The sequence below is a fragment of the Macaca nemestrina genome, chromosome 15 (genome assembly GCF_043159975.1).
Source record: "Macaca nemestrina isolate mMacNem1 chromosome 15, mMacNem.hap1, whole genome shotgun sequence".
Taxonomy (NCBI): domain Eukaryota; kingdom Metazoa; phylum Chordata; class Mammalia; order Primates; family Cercopithecidae; genus Macaca; species Macaca nemestrina.
Genome location: NC_092139.1, coordinates 104,486,182 through 104,505,818, shown reverse-complemented (window position 1 = coordinate 104,505,818; position 19,637 = coordinate 104,486,182). Strand labels below are relative to the sequence as shown.

Below are 19,637 nucleotides of genomic sequence, written 5' to 3'. Positions count from 1 at the left end.
TTCAGCTCAGAGAAGATGATCCCACTGCTTTGTGTCCCCCTCCTCCTGGATGAGACCAGAGTCCTCCCCCTATTTACAGTGGAGACAACCAACCCCGAGACCTGCCTCCCTGCCCCCACAGAGCAGCAGACACAGGAAGGCAGAGGAGAGCTCCTGACCCTCATCACATAGCTGAGGACTTGGTATTGGTGGGGCTTTGGAGGGCACCCAGAGCAGATCACTTCTGTGGGGCAGGTGGCCAATCGCAGGAAAAGGGGAGCAGTGGGAGGGAGAAGGGATATGGCTTGGGGACCCTCAGGTTTCCCCCCAACACAGGGACAGAGCAAGGAAATGGGGTGGCAGGACAGAGGTCTCAGAGCCAGGGCCCCTGCCAGATATAAATGGCCTCCCCGTGGATGCTCATTAAATTGTATTTTACTCGCATGAAAGACACTCTTTCCCTGAAGCCTGCCCCGTTGAGATGGAATGGTTTATTTAAATCAGATGTAAAGAGTAGAAAGAGACAGATTACAAACCCCATGGGTCCACCGGCCTCAGAGACGGGAAGTCTGCCCATTCCCCCAGGTTTTCCTGGTCCTAATCTCCTCTGAGAGCTGAAGGTTCTTGCTGGTGTCCCCTAACTGCTCCAGGGACACTGTCAGCTCATGGCGTCGTGTTGTAGACCCTGTAGTTGTCCTTCTGCGTGATGTGCAGCTTCCAGGGAAAGAGACGCTTCTGGGAGGGGAGGCTGCGAGCCTTCCGTACCATAAGCACCACGTCCTCATCTGACAGCAGCCGAACCAGATCCCCCTCAGCGTCCCGGTAATTCAGGGCGATGTCCTCCCTCTGGAACTCCCGCCTGCATGGGAAAGTCAGGGATAATCAAAGGGCCTAAGCATGGGGTAGGGGTAGGAAGAGGGGGTAAAAAAGTTTTATGTCCTGAAGCCAGGAGTGAGAAAAGGTCAGAGCCTGACACAAGCCTGTGTCATCCAAATAATCCAACCTCCCATTGTACAGATGGGGATATCGAGGCCTATAACGGAGAAGAGGCTGGGTGTGGTGGCTCACACCTGTAATTCCAGCATTTTGGGAGGCCGAGGTGGGCAGATCACCTGAGGTCAGGAGTTCGAGACCAGCCTGGCCAACATGATGAAACCCTGTCTCTACTAAAAATACAAAAATTAGCTGGACGTGGTGGCATGCACCTGTGATCCCAGCTACTCAGGAGGCTAAGGCAGGAGAATCACTTGAACCCGGGAGGCAGAGGTTGCAGTGAGCTGAGATTGCACCATGCATTCCAGCCTGGGCAACAGAGTGAGACTCCATCTTAAAAAAAAAAGAGAAGAGACTTTCACAGGAAATTAGTGGCACAGCCTGAAGTGTCTTGTGTATAAATGTGCTAAAAGCTTAAGAGTTGTGAAGAAGAGTAGGTTTGACTGGGCACAGAGTAGGGCCGTATAAAGCCTCAGAGAGAAACCTGTGTGAGGCTATTGAGGAGAACCTTGTAAGGACAGGAACTGTCTGGCCTGGGTGCAGGAAGATGCGCATCCTTCTACTTAGCTGGTGTACATAGAAATTGATCTGAACTTTCTACCAGTAGTTTGACAACGTGGGCCAGAAGGCTGTGAGACTTGCAAATGCTTTAATCCCCAAATCTACTTCTTGAGCATCATTACAAGGAAATGATCAGATAAGTCATCAACTAGGTGAACTAAGATGGTCTGTACAACGTTGTTTAGAGTAGTAAAAAAGTAGAAGAAATCCTAAGAGGCCAGTAAAAGCACATGGCCATATTAATGATGTAGCCACAGAAAGGTTTTGTGCAGCCAAAGTAACTTTTGTGTGTGCATGTGTGTGTGGGATATAAGTACTGAAGAAATCTGAGTGTACGTCACTAACGAGGCGGGTAAAAATATGAGGTGATTTCACTTCTTTGTATCTTTCTGACATGGTTACTGACATTTCATATATATATACACACATATATATACACACACATATATATACACACACATATATATACACACACACACACACATATATATATATATAAAATGAGTTGGTACAACTTTTACAGTCAGAAATGTAACAATGCAATTACTGTTCTGTAAAATAACTGTCCAGCAATGTCCTGGACCTGGGGCGGGTAGTGAGTCCCTGAGGGTGGATGGCTCAAGTCCAAGGCTTTTAGCCCGAGAGACTTTAGCTCCAGCTGCAGATCCGGATCTAAACCCACAACTTGTGTGAGCTCAGCCAAGTCCCCTAACCTCTCTGCGGCTTCCCCACTCGTCTCTAAAGTGGGGAGATGCTACCTAACCTGTAGGGCTGGGCTGTGGATAAAACGAGAAGACAAAGTACATGCAAAACCCCAGCACCTTCGTACTAGTGTTTAACATTTCTCCCTGAGCTCTCTTCTCCAGAGTGTCTGGCTCCCCAGCCCCATTCCCAGTCCCTCACCTCGTGAGCTCCAGCAGGTCTTTGAATAGGGGAGTGCTGCTAAGATCTTCCTCCACCGCGATGTCTCTAAGGGGGTGACAGGCTGGGGTAAGGAGGCATCAGGCTGGAAGTGGGGTGTGGGGTGGGGAAAAGGGGAATGAGGCTGGCCAGGCCACCCTGGACGTTGATGTCTTGTTACAGCATTGTGGCTCATCTGGGAGCCACTGGGGGCTTTGGAGTGGGAGAGGGACCCAAGAGAGGGTGATACGAGAGGTGGCGGTGGTAGGAATGGCAGGAAGGCTGGACAGGCCCCTCCCTCCCAGGCCACAAACTTGACGGTGCTGACGGTGTCGTCGTAGTAGTAGCAGCGCAGCCAGTTGGTGGGGTCGTCCTCCTCAGGGAAGTCTTTGAGGATCTTCACGAAGGAGAGAGGGAAGATGCCTGTGGCTCCCCGGACAGTGCCCTGCAGAGGAAGAGAAGGCATGCCAGGCTGGTGAGAGGAGAGGCAGCAGAGCCACACCTCGGAGCCCTCAGCCCCGTTCTAATGACGGGGAAAGGCAGACGAGGTCCTGGTCTTCTGTAGAGGGAGGAGAGAAGGCGAGGAAGTTCACTGAGCTGGTCACTTCTAAGAAGGCTTATATTTGGGTTTTACAATATGTCAGGGTCTGGATTATATAGAAAGCTGCTTTTGTCTCACTCATTCACTCATTCATTCAACAAAGACTTCTTGAGAACCAGGCACTTGACAGGCTCTGGGCTCTCAAAATAGATAAAAGTCCTTGGGCCTGGCGCAGTGGCTCACACCTGCAATCCCAGCACTTTGGGAGGCTGAGGTTGGCGGATCACCTGAGGTCAGCCTGGCCAACTTGGCGAAACCCCGTCTCTACTAAACATATAAAAATTAGCCGAGCATGTTGGCGCATGCCTATAATCCCAACTACTCGGGAGGCTGAGGCGGGAGAATCACTTGAACCTGCGGGGTGGAAGTTGCAGCGAGCCAAGATCGCGCCATTGCACTCCAGCCTGGGCAACAAGAGTTGAAACTCTGTCTCAAATAATAATAATAATAATAAAAAATAATAAGTCCTTGCCCCCACGGAGTTTCCAGTACGATGGAGAATGACAGGGTGCGCGCGCTGTGAACAATGACCTACCCAACGAGTCCGATGGTGGCAGGTGTTACAGATGAAAATAGAACATGGAAGGAAGAGGATGAGGGATGAGGAAGGGCCCTGCTGATGATCCCATTCATTCATTCATCAGATACAATTGTGCCTCTGCTCTAGACCACGTAGCCACAAATCAGACCCAGACCCGGCCACGGCCTGGGCTTTGGGCACGTGTTCTGTTCATCTTCACAACAACCCTATGGAAGACGGATTATTTACATGCCATTTTGCAAACATATTAACCAAGGTTCAAAGTGGTTCCTTCCCTGCCCCTGAGGCCAGCAGTTAGTTAGCGAACTGATAAGTAGGACTTTCCGGAAAACAGGAAGGCAATACATGTTTTCTATTTCTAGAAAGTGACCCAGAGATACTCCTCAGGCAGCTGTAAGAGCCCTGAATTCCTGAGATGGAGATCTATGATTAGGGTAAAATGGAAACTGCTAAACTGGCTAAACCAGTGGCTACTACTAGCTCCTCTCCAGGGCCTGGACGCCAGGGACCCAACCCAACTCTTAGAGGTCCTGGGACTCCCGGGGGCTGACCCCGCCTCTGGGTCTGTCCCAGAACCTCCTTCAGGCACTCCCCACAGGAGCACTAAGTCTGAAGACAGGACCTAATACGAAAGGCTGGCCCCAGGCCAAGGCCCAACACAGCCACTTCCCACCTCCACTCACTGAGTGAGAACGGAGCCCTTCTGTGGGCCATGCTGGGACAAAGCAGTGACTGGGAAAGGCCCTGGCTTTGAAGTTTCATTTAGGTCTCCTAATGACCCTAGTACCTGGCCAGGCGCCACACATTCAGGCTCTGGGGCGAGCCCTGGCCATCTGCCACCTCCTTTACCCCTTCCAGGAAGCCGATGAAGAAACATTTACAGAAAAGGAAACCACAAGTTTGAGCAAGTTTCCAAAGGTCCACAAAGCTAGTGAAAAACAGAGCTAGGAAATGGCCCAAACAGGCTGACTCTGAGTTCGCGCTCTTCATCAGCAGCTTTTATTGCTGCAGGCAGGGTGTGTACCATTGTCCCATATTACACAAGTGGCTGCGATTTTGCCGCTCAGGAGCAAATTATCTGGACAGCTATGTGGTTGCTGCAACTTAGCAGTGCTGCTGGCATCTAGTGGAGAGGCCGGGATGTTGCTGAACACCCTGCAATGCTCAGGACAACCCCACAAGGGACCATCTGGCCCCAATGTCAATAGTGCCCCTGCTGAGACACCTACTGCAGACCAAGAAACTAAACTCAGTAGGTGAACTTACTTGCCCTAAGCAGCCCATTTTTCAGAGTCAGAACCAAAGACAAGTGCATGAGCTCCAGAATGTTCTGCTCCCACCGAACATCTGCCTCCCCAAAGGCTGTGTTCCCGCAGGCTCCCCAACCTGCCTGGATCTCCAGGACTATCCTCAGATAGCATCTCTTCCCTGAGGCCTTCTGAGATGGTCCTCAGTCTCTGAAGCACACAATGCCTGAGGCAACCTCACCTCCAGCCTCACCTCTAATCTCAGCCTAACCTTACCTGTATTCTCACCTCCATCCTCACCTCCAACCTCACCTCCATCCTTATTCCAAACCTCACCTCCAACCTCATCTCTAACCCCACTTCCAACCTCACCTTCATCCTCGACTCCAAACTCACTCCCATCCTCACCTCTAATCTCACCTCCATCCTTACCTGCAAACTCACCTTCCTCACCTCTGTCCTCACCTCCATCTTTACCTCTAACCACATCTCCAATCTCACTTCCATTCTCATTTCCATCTTCACCTCTAATCTCACCTCCAATCTCACCTCCACCCTCACCTCCAATCTCACCTCCACGCTCACCTCCATCCTCACCTCCAATCTCACCTCCATCCTCACCTCCAACCTTACCCCCAATCTCACCTCTATCCTCACCTCCACCCTTACCTCCATCCTCACCTTCACCCTCATCTCCATCCTCACCTCCAGCTTCATCTCCACCCTCACCTTCCTCACCTCCAATCTCACCTCCACCCTCACCTTCATCCTCACCTCCAATCTCACCTCCACCCTCACTTCCATCTTCACCTTTAATTTCACCTCCAACCCCACCTCTAATCTCACCTCCATCCTCACTTCTGAACTCACCTCCAGCCAGTCTTTGTTGATCCGACTGAGGAGGAAGATCACATCTCCGGCTTTGAAATTCAGCTCCAGTTTGCTGTTTCCAGTGAAGTCAAATAGAGCCTGAGGAGAAGCATGCAGTAAGGAGGGAAGGAGAAAACACTCACTGAGTTCCTACAGAAGTGCCTTACATACTTTAGTCTCCCATTTTACAGATGTAGAAACTGAGGCTCGGGGAGAATAAGCGACTTGTCTGAGGCCATCTCATTTTTTAGTGGAGGAGCTGGGAATTGAACCCAGGTCTCCCTGACTCTAGGTTGGGTGCTCCTTCCAGAGCTGGTGGGGGTGAGCACACACGGAAGGGTTCGAACTCTCTGGGCTGAGACCTACCCTGGTCCCCAGGCTTCATCGCAGGCTGGGCCTTGTCTGAGTCATCTCTGCGGCTTCCATGCCTAAGGCAGGGCCGACTCAGAGGAGGCTCAGGCAAACTGACCGGAGGAGCATACGGATGGAAGCGTTCCCCTCGGGCTCCGCACGTTGGTCACATTCCCTCCCCTTAGCTGGGCTCTGGAATGCCCAGTGGCAGAGGCTGAGGCTGTAACCCCTTCCTTCCTCCAGGTGCTCAGCACTCTCGCAGGCACACAGCAGCGCCCAGCAGGAGAGGCCCAGTGGCTGGCAGGGGGGCCAAGGCCGATGCCCAAAGTGTGAGAGCCTGGCCAGCACGGGGGTGGGGGATACCTCTGCTCTCGGAGCTGCCATGCGGTCAACGCTGTTGCCTTGTGGGGACACGCTTTTGCTGTGGAGAGAGAAGAGGGGCTTGTTAGCCGTGTGATTCTCTCAGGGCCCAGCTTCCTGCTTCTGTGTCCAGAGGAGCCCCTTGCAAGGAGCTGGGAAGGCGGGGGAGAGAGAAGATGCTGAAATGTGGCTGCAATTCCTCCTCCAGGTAGGCACACTTGTCCCCAAATCTTCACAACCACTTTGGAGGTAGGGTTGTTCTCCCTTCTTTATGGACCAGGAAGCCAGGCTCAGAAAACAGGTGGGGAAGCGGATACATGCTCATTCCATGCCTTTCACTTGCCAAAGTGTTCAGATTTGTTTGTTTCTCTGCTCCCTACAACCAAGCTCTGATGTAAATGTGACCGTTGTAATTTTTCAGCGGAGGGAAACTGAAGGTTGGAGAGGTGAAGTGCCTTGCTCTGGGGCCTGTGGCTGCCATGTGGCACAGCTGGAATTAAGACACATCTGACTGTGTGCACAGGGGAGATGCCAGGCATGGAGAGGACCCTTGGAGACATTGGTGGGAGGAAGCGGAGGGAGGAGCTGGTGGGGAGCTCAGGAGTTCCGTCCTGCTTTTTCCAGAATTCTTAGTAGCAGCAACCTGGGCTTTGGAAGTCAAGCAGTCTATGAGTGGCTGAATTTTTGGTGGGAGGGATGGGATTTTTGGAATAAGGGAGGAGCAGTGTGCCCTGGAGGCCAGCGTGATACAACCAGAGCCACAGCTGGCCCCACGGAGCTCCAACACACCAGGAGAAGGCATTCCCAGAGCTGCTCAGAGAATGTTTGTGGATAAGGCAGCTCTTCCCTCCTCTCTGGCCCCAATTCTTTCCAGGCACCCAGAGCTTCTGGGTCATCCCCAGTGGTTGCTGTGGCACCAGACTCTCCAGAGTCAATATCCCAGTCCTTGTCTTCCAGTCCTTATGATCACATTGAGAGGCACACACCCTCTGTCCCTCCAAACCTGAACACTACTTTCTAAACCCATTGAATAAACCAAATCACCCTGGAGTGTCCAGGGATATGGCTGATCTGTATTTTCCTTCTCTCCTTTCGGGGAAAAGAGATGCTTTTCCAGCAGGGACCCAGGGCTCTGGCCATGTGGAAGCCCAGGGGCTGGTCACTTACACTTTCCGGGTGCGCGGGCGGAGCCGGCGGAGTGCCTGGGGCACCTGCTCTGAGTCATAGGGTGACTGGTAAAAGAAGATCCGGACGTCCTCGTCCATCAGCACCCAGACCGGCAGGCTGAGCAGGCTCTGTGTGGGTGAGACAGCAGAACCAGTGGGGTAGTCAGCAGAAGGATCTGGACACCCCAGCCCGGATGTCCCATCCCCGAGCCCTGACATCAGCCCTCCTCTCTTTACTAATGCATGTTGCCTGATAACAGAAACACGTTGTTTAAAAAAAAATAAGAAAACTCAGCATGCTGAAGGTAACACTTCACAAGCTCTGCTCCTGGGTCCAAGGTCAGGAGAGGGACCAGGGGCTTGAGAAGAGTCCCTTCAGAAAAGACTTAAAGTTTTCCAGAAACAGCAATAATGGAGATGACAAGTAACATGACTTTGTGGTGACTTCACCAGGTGGGTATCACATGCATGCCCTTGCTCCATCTCTTGGCATCCCATGAGTTAGGATCAGAGAGGTGAAGGGATCTGCCCAAGACCACACAGCCTAGCAGGGGACAGAGCTGGGGCACCCAGAGCCGTCTGTCACTAAAAGCTACCCAAAGCTCAAGGTGAGACAACAGTCGGCGGGGGTGGGGGCTCCCAAAATAACCCAAATTAACAACAGTTGGTGGCATTATAGCCTACAAAATGCTTCCTGATACTTTATCTCATATCATAGTTAGGGAAACTGAGGCTTGGAGAGGGAAGTACCTGGCCCTGAAGAGCAGAGCTAAGTGGCAGGACCCAGACTTAAGCCCTAGTGTCCTTGTTTCATCCAAGCTGGTTACACCCACCACGATGCAAAGACCTTGAAGTTGTGAGGACGCGAGCACCGAGCGCCTGGCGGGGTCATCTCACCAAACTCCAAGCACACAGGTCTGGGGACACTGAGGTTGGCTTTGGGTACTGAGGCCCCAGAGGCACCCAGAGCCCTGCAGAGGATCTCATGGGGGCAGCAGGTTGAGGTGGGGTCGGGGAACTTTGTCCGAGAGGAACTGGCAATGCAGAGTCAGGAAAAGGCTGTCATATGGGGACAGCCTGGGAGGTGCTTCAGGAGCCAGGGGCTCCTGGGATCGAATCTCAGCTCTTCCTGTCACCAGCTGTGTAGCTTTGGGCAAACCTGGCTCCAGATGGTCATTAATAAAATGGGGACAATAATAGCCTCTCCCTCGTGGGATTGTGTGAGAATTAAATAAGTAAATATATGCGTAATCCTTAGAACAGGCGTATAACAGGTGCCCATCAAAGTTGGATATCATCGTTACTGTCATTTTCATTACAATGAGGCACAGTGGGTAAGAGCTGAAACCCTGGGGTCACAGATATGTGAGTTCAAATCTCATCCCACCTACCTAACTGCTCTGTCACACTTAACTCACAAGTTACTGGGGAATTAAATAAGATTATTCATGTATCCATAAACGTGTATCAAGAGCTTTCCGGTTGCCAGTCAAAGCTCTTCACGTAGTTCCAGGCAATTGTCATTATCACGTGATTCACATTCTTCATGACGGCAGGGTGAGACCAGTGGGTAGGACTTACGGAGAGTTGGGCTTTTCTCATAGCTGCCCAGACAAGCAGCCTGGGTCAGGGCAGAGTGGTAGTGAGCTCCCCGTCTCTGAGGGTATGCAAGCACAGGATGGGGTGGCCGTGGCAAAGATTCCTGCATTGAATGGTCTCTGACTTCCAGGAACCCAATCGGACACAAAGAGGCAGAGATGGATCCTCTGGGCTGCTGGTTGCTAAGACCAGGTGTGGAATGAGGAGCCCCAGTTCCCCAGCCTCACCTCCTACCTTCTCTTCCTCTTTCCCTCCCTCCCTCCAGAGCCCACTCCCCTATTCTAGCCCTGGGGGAGAAAGGTGGAGCCTCAGCCACCCTGAAGGAGCAGCTGGAGCCCACTCAGCTTCCCTCCCTCCCTCTTCCTTGCTCAGAGCCCAGGATTCCTGCAGCTACCTGCTCTCTCCTCCTTCCTCCCACCTCCTCTGCCCTCCATCTGCTCCCTTCCTCCATCAAGAGTCAAGATCTCTCACATTCTGGAAGCAGGTTCACAGTTTACAAAGCACTTTCTCATCCTGTTGTCAACAGATCCCAACTTCACTCCTGTGATACTAGAGGGCACTGCTCCATTTCACAAGTGTGAAAACCAAGGCCCAGAGAGGATGGGCAACTCACTCCAAATCACCCAGCCAGTCAATGTCAGAGTCAAGATTAAAGGACCCTATAGTCCAGTGCTCTTCAGCCGTGAGGACGCCTCTGGGCTGGGAGGAGGGCTTCCCTTGCCAGCTTCCTGAGGTCACTATCAGGCCTCTAGTGATGGTGCACTCGCTGCCACCTCAGGAGGAACACTGACCCTTTCCTGGATGGCTCTGGCTAGTGGAAGTCCTTTCCGGACCACCTTGGCCTCTGCCTTTAAGATACTCCTTCCTCTATGCTCCCATCTCATAGAGATGCAGAGTTTGCAGGTTGGAGAATACACAAGGACCCCCAGCCAAGACCCATGAGTGTAGTTAAAATCCAGCCCATGCTCAGGTGAGGGGGTGTGTTGTTCCAGAGGAGACCTTCTCTAGTTTGCACAAAGATGCTATGTGAGCAACCTGTGGCCTGCTTGGCCACACCCCCATGATGGAGGCACACATATGTCTCCATGTGATCTTATGATCCACCTGTTGGCATTCCCAGGGGACAGTGGGTACCTTGGGGGCAGGCTCTGTATGGAATTCACCTTTGTATCTTAACACCTGGCATAGACATTTACCTGTGGGCTTAGAGCATTAAATGAAGACTTGTCAATTCCAAGTGTGGCTCCTGTACCTTCTCCATTGCTCCTGCTCCTATCCCCGGAACCCTAAGGATGCATCCTGTTTTTCTCCCCAGACCAGGCCTTTAGGGATTGAAGATGGGGCCATCAGAGCCAGAGAGCCAGCTCCAGTTCCCAAAGCCATACACATGGATGGTACTTGGGCTCCCCCACCAACACTCCATGCCCTTCCACGTGCCAAGGTGGCAAGACCCACTGGTACCTTCATGTAGGCGTTGAGGGCAGGTATCCTCATCTCGGCGATCTCCTGTTTCACACCCACGTAGACTTTGGCTGAGAAGAGACAAACAGCTGTCCTAGGAGCCTGGCCCAACACGGCCCCGGGGTTCAGGGCTGCCCCTGCAGGCCAGGAACCCTGGCCGGAGCCCCTTCCCGATGGCTCAACATTCTTCCCTGTTATCTTTTCACAGCGCTGAAGTGGCCACTCTGGCACCACCCAACTTTCATCCTCTGAGTTGTGCTATCACCAGCTGATATTTTTCTTGTCTTATTTTTTATTTACTGCCTGTTCATCCAAACACATACACACACACACACGCACACACACACACGACTCTTAGTTCAAAGACAGCAGGATTTTCATCTGCTTGGCTCACAGCTGTACCCCCATCACCCAGGACAGTGGCAACACTGGTTGCACATTCAAGCTGCCCGAGGAGCTTGTAAATATCTCACTGTGTAGCACTTGCCCCAGAACAATTAAAACAGAATCTCTGGGGGTGGGACTCAAGAACCGGGATTCTTTCCATCTCTCAAGGCACTTCCACATACCACCATAGTTAAGAACCATGGGTCTAGAATCATGCCCAGATGAATTAACATTTGTTGAGTGGATGAATGAACAATTCCTCAAGCTCAAGGCAGACTGTTCTGGAGGAAAAGGAAATATGATGGGCTACCAAGAGACAAATGTCTCCTCCAGGTGCCTTCAGGTGGGCGCACTGGTGGAACCATTCACCTAGAGAACCCCCAGGAGGAAGCAAGCCTGAAACTTGCCTGGCTCCTGGTGTCCAGGAGATGGACAGAGGTGGTGGTGGTGGCGGTAGGAGGCACTGGGCTAGAGCTAGACATTTGGGAGTTAGGAGCAAGAAGGTGACAATTAAAGTCCCAGACATGGGTCAGTTTGCCAGGGTGAGTGTTTGGAATGAGAAGACAAGGCAGGGGACAGAGGATGTCCGCTCAGAGGATCCCCACCATCCAAGGAGCAGCAGAGAAGGTTGATTCTGTAACAGAGAAGCTGAAGGAATCTCTAGTAAGGTAGGAAGGGTATTGGGAGACACTGGTGCCTCCGGAGGTTGGAGAAAGCTTAACAGAGGAAGGAGTGGGGTGTGAAGATGAGGCTTGGCACTGGTCATGGAAGCCAGAATCGATGGGTCATGGCTCACCTCACCGAGAGGAATTTCTGTGGAGTAGTCAGAGCTAAACCAAGCTGGGAGGATGGCCATGCCAATGTGAGACAGTGTGCGAATGTGATTGCCAAAGGAAGAAGAAAGAGATCTTTAGGGGCCCTGGGGGCACGGAGGCTCAGGGAGTCTTGCTGTAAGAATGCTGTTTCATGGCTCAGGATTGTTTAAAGACAGAAGAGGGTTGAGGCTGTGGAGACGCTTAGCAGAGGAAGTTGGTATATCAAGGAGAAGATGAATATACAAGGAAAAGGAGGAGTAGATTGTCAGGGGAAAGCCCCAAAAGAGAGAGGAGGGAAAGTAATGGAGCCTGAGACGGGAGGCTGGCTTAGAGCAGGCAAGACTCCTGGGGGGAGCTTCAAGTTCCTTGGTGGGGCTGGATGAGAAGAAGCGGGGTCATATGCTGAGACAGAGAGACAGGGACAGAAAAAACAAGCCGGAGGTGGGGTTGGAGCCCTGAGGCTTGGGGAAGGGAGACAATGGTCCCTGTCTCTGGCCTGCAGGGCATGAAGAGCGCCACTGAGACCACCCCCTTGTAACCCATTCGTGATGGGATTTCCTCCCACGGGGCAGGTGTTAAGCAACTTGGCGCTGTCCAAGGTGGATGTTAGGATCCAGCTGGAGAGGAAGGACCAGGAGACCAGGGGGTGAGGGGACTGTTTGTAAGCAGAGGTGTGAGGCTACCCAACTTCCTGGCAGGACAGGGGAAGAAGGAGAGCCACAGGGACGCTAGAAGCCAAGACTATGAAGTCAGAGGGCTGGTCTCGTGGGAGGAAGCTGAGGGCAGGCAGGGAGGTGAGTCAGTGTGTTTAGGGACCAGACTGGGGGATTCCTATCTCTAAGGAAGGGAGGCCGGGTGCTGACGTGCTCCAGACTGTGGCCTCCTGGTAGTGGAGAGCAGGAGCGAGTGGCCACCACTGTCATCAGAGCTCCGGGGCTGTGAGGCTAGAGTGCTTGGGGTGGAAGCCACAATGTGAGGCAGGGGGAGCCGTGGGGAGAGGGCTTGGCAGTCCATGACTGCCGGGAGTGGGGGCTATAAACTACATGAACAGTTTTCACTGGGGTTGAGATCAAATCACGGAACAGTGTCAGGGGCCATGGAAGGAAGGAGAGTCAGCAGCTCTGCAGCGGCAGGACAGGAGTGGCTGCCTACCTGGGAGTGTGGGCAGGGTACAGGCCAGGGCGCTGCTCTTACTATCTGGCCCGAAGCGCTCCTCCAGCTTGCTCTGCAAAGCATAGAACTGGCGGTAGCGGCGGTAGATGAGGTACTTGGATCCTCCTTTCGTCTTCACCTCGATGACGAAAACCTAAGGAGGACAGGGGTTGTGGGGAGGGCTCAGGGGCCAGGAGCAGAAGCCAAAAAAAGGCGGAGGGGAAAAGGGGAGGAGGATAAGGATGCAGAAGGGTCTCTGGAGGAGACCCGTGTCAAGTCAAAAGGCTGGTGCCCCAGAAGCAGACAAGCTTTGCTAAAAAACAAAAACAAAACAAAACAAACTGGAAAAAGAGAGGAAGTGAGACCTAGTGTTAGAGGCAAGAGCCCTTGGAAATAGGCCAAACACGTACTCAGGCCCAAGAAATGAGGAGCCATGCCTTGGAGGTCGTGGTGCAGAGTGAACCTACCCCTGGCTGTGTTGCGGGTACAGGATACCCCCTCCATCTGTGTCTGAATATGACAGGGGTGTTGTGGGGGCAACACTAAAGTCCCTCACCCCCGACTTTCCAGGTGGAGGTTCAGAGGTCAAAGGACGCAATCAGGATTTCTCAACCTTAGTACCATGCTGGAGCCGGATAGCTCTTTGCCGGGGATGGGGCTGTCCTGTGCATGGTGGGGAGTTTAGCAGCACCCTGGATTCTACCCACTAGATGTGAAATAGACCTGCCCCAAGATGCAATAATCAGAATCTCCCAGGGTAATGTCAAATGGGCAAAATTGGTCCTGTTGAGAGCCACTGAGACAGAAGTTAAGAGATCAGAGAATTGGAGGTTCAGAGGTCAGAGGACAAGGTTCAGAGGTCAGCTGGGTGGAAGTTCAGAGGTTCTAGGGTGAAGGTCCAGGAGTCTCTCTTACAAAGTGACTGGTGAAGCCTCTCTTCTCCTCGATGTCAGCGATGTTGGCTGAGATGGCAACATCATCCGGAAGCTGTTCAAAGTCACTGTGCGTAGCAGAGGAAAAGAAATCCTGGTTATCACCCTGATGTATTTTGTGGGCCCACCGGATATGAGGTAGAGTGCAAAGCAAACCAATGTTGTGGATCTAGCATTCGTCTCTTAGCACCCTTTCCCAGGCCAGGTCCTGCCACTGACCCTGGGAATATGGAGACAAGAAGACACAGTCCAGGCCTTGAGTGTAGGAATAGGAGGCTGGCGGCCTTACTGAGTGTAGGAATGGGAAGCTGGCGGCCTTACTGAGTGTAGGAATGGGAAGCTGGCGGCCACATTGAGTATAGGAATGGGAAGCTGGTGGCCACGTTGAGTGCAGGAATTGGAAGCTGGCAGCCATATAGCAATAGCCAAATTATAGTCTAACACATTGCTGTCCATTGCACCATGATGGATCTGAGCCAAACATCACCATCCAGCTCCTGTTTTCCAGCCTCCCTTGCAGTTAGGAGCAACCATGTGACCTGTTCTGGCCAATGAGACCTAAGAGGAGGCCTGGTGCAGGGGCCTCCCTAGAGTGCTCACATATCATCGCCTTTTTGAGGATTTCCCCAACCTGGGCACAATTAGGCAGTCTCTCTATGGGGCACTCCCCAGAGTGCTTGCTTTCCTGATCCCAAGGGATGAACAGGCTCAGCATGGTCTTCCCCTTTGAAAGCAGTCTTGAAGCAAGTGTGACATCCAGACCTACAGCAGCTATGTTGTCTCCATGAAGCAAGACATGAGAAAGGCCGAAGGAATCTCTGGGTGCTAGTCCTGATGTCACTGGCCTACAGAACCAACTATGGCTTACCTCTGGACTTTTTTTTTTTTTTTTTTTTTGAGACAGAGTCTCGCTCTGTTCCCCGGGCTGGAGTGCAGTGGTGTGAGCTCAGCTCACTGCAACCTCCGCCTCCCAGGTTGGAGTGATTCTCCTGCCTCAGCCTCCCAAGTAGCTGGGATTACGGGGCAAGCCACCACACCCAGATGAGTTTTGTATTTTTAGTAGAGAGGGGGTTGCACCATGTTGGCCAGGCTGGTCTCAAACTCCCGACCTCAAGTGATCTGCCTACCTCGGCCTCCCGGGACTTCTTGTTAGGTGACCAAATAATTAATCTCCTGTTTGTTTAAGCCATCGTCAGTTCCTCCATTCCCTGCAGCCTAATGCATTTCCAACAGACACATTACCGATTTCTTGTTGTTCCTAAGTTACGATCGGGAGAGGCTGGGTACTGTTTGGATGTGGAGGTAAAAGAAAAGGCACTGTCAAGAGAGACACCCACACTTCTGGCCAGGATGCGGGGGCAGGGTTGATGGACTCAGTTTGGGGCATGCTAATTTGAGAGGCCTGTTGTATAGCTCAGGATCTCAGCATGGGAGGTCTCAGCTAAAAGGGGCGAGGTAGGAATAATCTTCTGCCTGTGGCTTGTGGCTAAGACCCCCGCTCCTGACACGGTGAAGAGCTACCAGGGAACAGAGGAGGGGTCTGAGGGACAGATAGGGGAAGAGGAAACAGACTTCCAAGGAGTGGGAGAAAGCACAACCAGGAGTCTCTGAGGGGTCACTGAGTTCAGTCACTTGGAGACAGACAAGGAAAAAACAAGAAGTAGCTATGATTCTTCTGGTGCAGCAAGTGGGAAACGGGAGAGAGTGGCAGGGGTGGCAGTGGTAGGGGGGATTGCAGAGGCTGCCAAGTCCCAGACCCCAGAGCTGGCTGGGACCTCAGGAGTCTACACACCCTAGTTCCAGTCCACGCCGGACCCACATGACCTGGAATCTGAGGCTGCATCAGAACTCAGGGGGCTGCCACCCGGAGGTGACTCAGGGTAGCAGTGGGCAGGTAGTGGAAATCCCCCCGCCCAGCCCCACTCACTTTCTACACTTGCTCCCTCGGTGATACCCTTGGGAGAAGCTTCCTCCTCCACTTTCTCCCCTGAGGCTGTGCTTGTCCTGGGTAATTTCCTCTGCAGTATGATACGGTAGGAAGGTGGGGGTGGGGGGCGCACGGGAAGGAACCTGAAGGGTAGAAAAGGCCCTGAGCAGGGCAGCAGGCAGGTTGGGTAATAAGAACGACAGCTACCTATTTCCTGAGGTCACCAGGTGCTCTTCTAAGACAGTGTCACCTTTGTACAGATCAGGAGACTGAGGCACGGTAAGTTTAGCCCAAGTAAAGTCGGGAAGCTGGGATTTGAGCCCAAGCAGTAGTAGTCTGACTCCAGAGATCTGTTACTGAACACTGCCATACTGCCCCGCACTCTGAGCCTCCCAGCAACGTGCTGTGTGAACTTAAAAAAAATCCCAGCCCATCTCGGCCTGTGTCCCCATCTAAACTAATTATAATTTTAGCAAACCTGTATGTGGCACTGCCTGTGGGCCAGACACTGTTCTAAGCCCATTAAGACATATGGGCTCCTCAGATCTCACAGCTCTAAGGAGAAAGGAAGGGGATGCTGGACACTAAACAGATAATGACATAATTCAAATGGGCATAGTGCTGGGAAGGAAAAGCACATGGCATTTTGAACTATAACAGGAGCATGGCCATGATTCTATTCCCTCAAAGAATCAATCACGCAGCAGATAGGAGAGATTGGGAGCAGGAGCTTGTACTATGGAGGCTCATGTGCTGTCAGAGGGCGTCCTTGGGCTGAGGGTGGTCAAGGAGGGCTTCCCAGAAGGAGCAGCGCCAGTGGTCAGCCGGGAAAAGCAGAGAGGAGTTGGTCGCAGGATGGCATAAAAGGCCTTTCAGGCAGGGGGAACAGCAAGTGCAAAGGCCACAGCTGTGCAAGAGGGGCAAGTTCAGGGAACTGCAGGGAGCTGAGCACGGCTGGAGCACAGAGCGGGAGGCGGGACGTGATGAGAGACCAGCCGGAGAGACAGGCAGGGCCCGCTCATGAGGCGCCTTGATGCCTCGCAGACGCATTGGCAGATGCTCGAGGCACGGTCACAGCATTGGGGACAAGAAGATCAAGCTCCCTTGGGAAGATTCCTCCCTGTGCTCCGCTCCTTCCCTCCTCTGTAAAATGGGGACAGGAGAAGAACTTATGTCTCCGGGTGGTCCTGCAGTCCCATCTGTAACAAACACAGCCCTAAAATCCCCCCAAGGGCAGGGACTCTGCTCACCCTACATCCCAATGCCCAGAACAGAGCCCGGCATACAGTAGGTGCTCAGTACTGCTCAATACACGGCCACTACTCTCGTCTGCATTTGTGGAGTTTTTTGATGGGCAGCATGAGAATGGCCTGGCTGCCTGCGGGGCAGGCAAGAAGAGGAGCAAACCCAACTGGAAGTCCCCCGGAGTATCCGCTCCCTTAGGGACCTCACCCAGGCCCTGCTGGGCCAGGACAATCTGCCTCAAGACACACTCGCGTAGTTCACGGACTTTGGAGCCTGGCCTGGGGGAGGCGTTGAAGCCTGACCCGGGGGAGGCTGAGGTTGGAAGAATCCTTGGAGGGCAGCCAGGGCAGCTTTTCTGGCACCTGGCACACAGTAGGTGCTCAAAGCATGTCTGTTGGAACCGAACTTGCCACCCCTGAGGCAGCCCTCCCCATCTTTGGATGTCTCGCCTTGGAGTTCTAGAAAGTCCTGCTGCGCCAACCTGTGCCCTCTCCTCGTACTCTCTGCTTTGACCTCAAGCAGAATAATCCAGGCTCACTTTCAGATAAGGCCTTCGAGGTACAGGAAGACCCGTGTCCCCAGTACCTGGCTCAAGGCCTCATGAAAAGCAGTCCCTCCCCGTCTGAGGGCGAAGGCAACTGAAAGGGGACAGGGAGCAGGGGAGGGAGCACACAGTGCTGCTGGCCAGCTCTCAGCGTCATCCCCTGAACCCTGTACCCCGGAAAGCAGGAAGTGCCCAAGCCTCAAACAGCTGCTGTTTCCGGAAGGTTCGAGTTTGCGTGCGGCTGGGTCCACCAGGAGCATGTGTGGGGAGGAAGGAATTGAGGTCAGACAGCCTTACCCAGCTCCTGCACCCTGCTCTGAGGCTCAGGAAGGCCACACAGGCTCCCCTCTAAGAATTTGCTTCTGCTGCCCTTGCCCCCACACACCCCTCAGGTTCTACTTCCAGCCCCTGGCCCCACCGTGGGCCTTCTGTTCCCCGTGTAGGCCCACACCAGCCTGGCCTGTCTCTGGTGACCCCGAGTGGCCTCCACCTAGGTAACAGGGGTCACCTGCTGTTCCAGCCAGGGGGTGCAGGGGCCAGGTTCTGTGTCCTTAGGGCCCCTGTAGCTCAGAGCGCAGGCCTAGCTACTAAGGAAGAATTCTGAAAACACTTCCCAAGCGACGAGGCTAGACGCTGGTAAGGCTGTGCTCCAAGCCCCAGCCTTGCCAGTCACTCTCTGTGACCCTGAGTAAGTCTCTTATCCTCCCTGGGCCTCAGATTTCTAAATTGTACAATGGCAAGGTTGGACTAGAAGAATCTAAGACATTTTTCACCTCAAAGATCCATCCATCCATTCATTTATTCATTAATTTAGCAACATTTATTGAGCCCTTGGTCCTGGTGCTCAACAAGGATGAGCTACCTTCTAGGGTTACAGCAGTGATCAAAACAGACAAAATGTCTCATGGAGCTTGCTTCTCATGGGGGAGCCAATGATAAAGAAAAAAATAATAAATGAGCATGTAATATTATTCCAGTAATATAAGAACTAGGCAGAAAAGGGAAATAGGGCAAAGGGTCAGACAGCAATGAGGTAAAGGCTGTCAGGAAGGCTTCTCAGAGGAGGTGACATTTGAGGCAAGCCCTGATTAGAGGAAGAACAAGCCAGATTCTGTGAATTCTGTTTGCATAGAAGATGGAAAGTCATTGCTGATCCCCATGTGAGGCAAAGGGCCCCAGTCTGGGACCCAGGACACCTGCATTTCTCTCCAGACACGGCCAGTCACTCATTGTGTGACCGTGGGCAAGTCACTCCCACTCTTGGAGCCTCGGTGTTCTCATTTGTGTCTGAGGGTGGTGAGCCACAGCTCAAAGTTTCCTTAAAGTTCTGAGAGGCTGCATTTCTGAGTATTTGGGTTCTGACTCAACCCCAGCCTCTCATGTTGATCAGGGACTGCAGAAGGACTGGCCTTTTTCCCCAAGGCCTATCAGGAGCAGTGAGAAGGCCCGGGGGCGGCCACACTCCGGCACTCACCTCTCGGCCCGCAGCTGCTGGGCCACGGCCATGGTGGGCGATGGTCCCAGGGAGCAGGTGGAGAGTCTCGCCCAGCCAGTCCCAGGCTGAGTTCACCTCTCACTTCCTCCAGCCACCCTGCTTCTCGTCTCAGCCTGCGGTCCTGGGAGTCCCCAAGAGCTGCCTTTGGGGAGGCTCAGGCCTGCTTCTCTCCACTCTGGCAGAGGCTCCTCCTCCAGGCTTTCTGGGCCTAGCCTGTGACCCACACTTCCTCTTACCTCACCTCCCAGCTGCACAGAAATTAAGGAAGTGGACCCTCGGGTGCCAGGTTTGCAGGAATCCACTTCTTGATGCCAGTCCTTGGCACTAAGCCTCAGTTGGGTATCAGAAGTTGCTCCATCAGAGATGGGGTCCCAGCCATCAGGGGGTCTTGTGACCTTGGGGAGTCACTTCTTATCCTCTGGCCCATCAAACCCAGCCCTTATTCTCTTACTGCCAAGCCTTTGCCTGAACTCTTCCCCAGGCCTGGAATGCTGGTCTCCATTTTCCTGTG

At 53.0% G+C, this 19,637-nt stretch overlaps 1 protein-coding gene across 2 annotated transcripts; it reads right to left on the bottom strand.

The window, feature by feature from the left end:
- Positions 1 to 448: 448 nt before the first annotated feature.
- On the bottom strand, positions 449 to 19,332 carry LOC105464509 (neutrophil cytosolic factor 4). Of its 2 annotated transcripts, XM_011712482.2 has the most exons (10): positions 19,106 to 19,328; positions 13,899 to 13,983; positions 12,984 to 13,137; positions 10,630 to 10,700; positions 7,571 to 7,698; positions 6,407 to 6,464; positions 5,693 to 5,791; positions 2,748 to 2,878; positions 2,437 to 2,502; positions 449 to 838 (listed from the first exon to the last, which is right to left on the bottom strand). In XM_011712482.2, exons 1-10 carry the CDS (start codon positions 19,135 to 19,137, stop codon positions 643 to 645), a joined length of 1,020 nt encoding a protein of 339 aa, XP_011710784.2. In that variant the 5' UTR covers positions 19,138 to 19,328; the 3' UTR covers positions 449 to 642. The 2 variants fall into 2 exon arrangements, with proteins under 2 accessions (XP_011710784.2, XP_011710783.1); XM_011712481.3 differs by having other exon boundaries at positions 2,437 to 2,878; positions 19,106 to 19,332.
- Between the last annotated feature and the right edge of the window lie 305 nt (positions 19,333 to 19,637).

Excerpts from the sequence above, each read along its gene's own strand:
- LOC105464509 (XM_011712481.3), bottom strand. The coding sequence starts at position 19,137 with ATGGCCGTGGCCCAGCAGCTGCGGGCCGAGAG. Across the intron at positions 13,984-19,105 it reads CAGCAGCTGCGGGCCGAGAG|TGACTTTGAACAGCTTCCGG; the intron begins GTGAGTGCCGGA and ends TGCTACGCACAG. Across the intron at positions 13,138-13,898 it reads GAGGCTTCACCAGTCACTTT|GTTTTCGTCATCGAGGTGAA; the intron begins GTAAGAGAGACT and ends TGTCCTCCTTAG.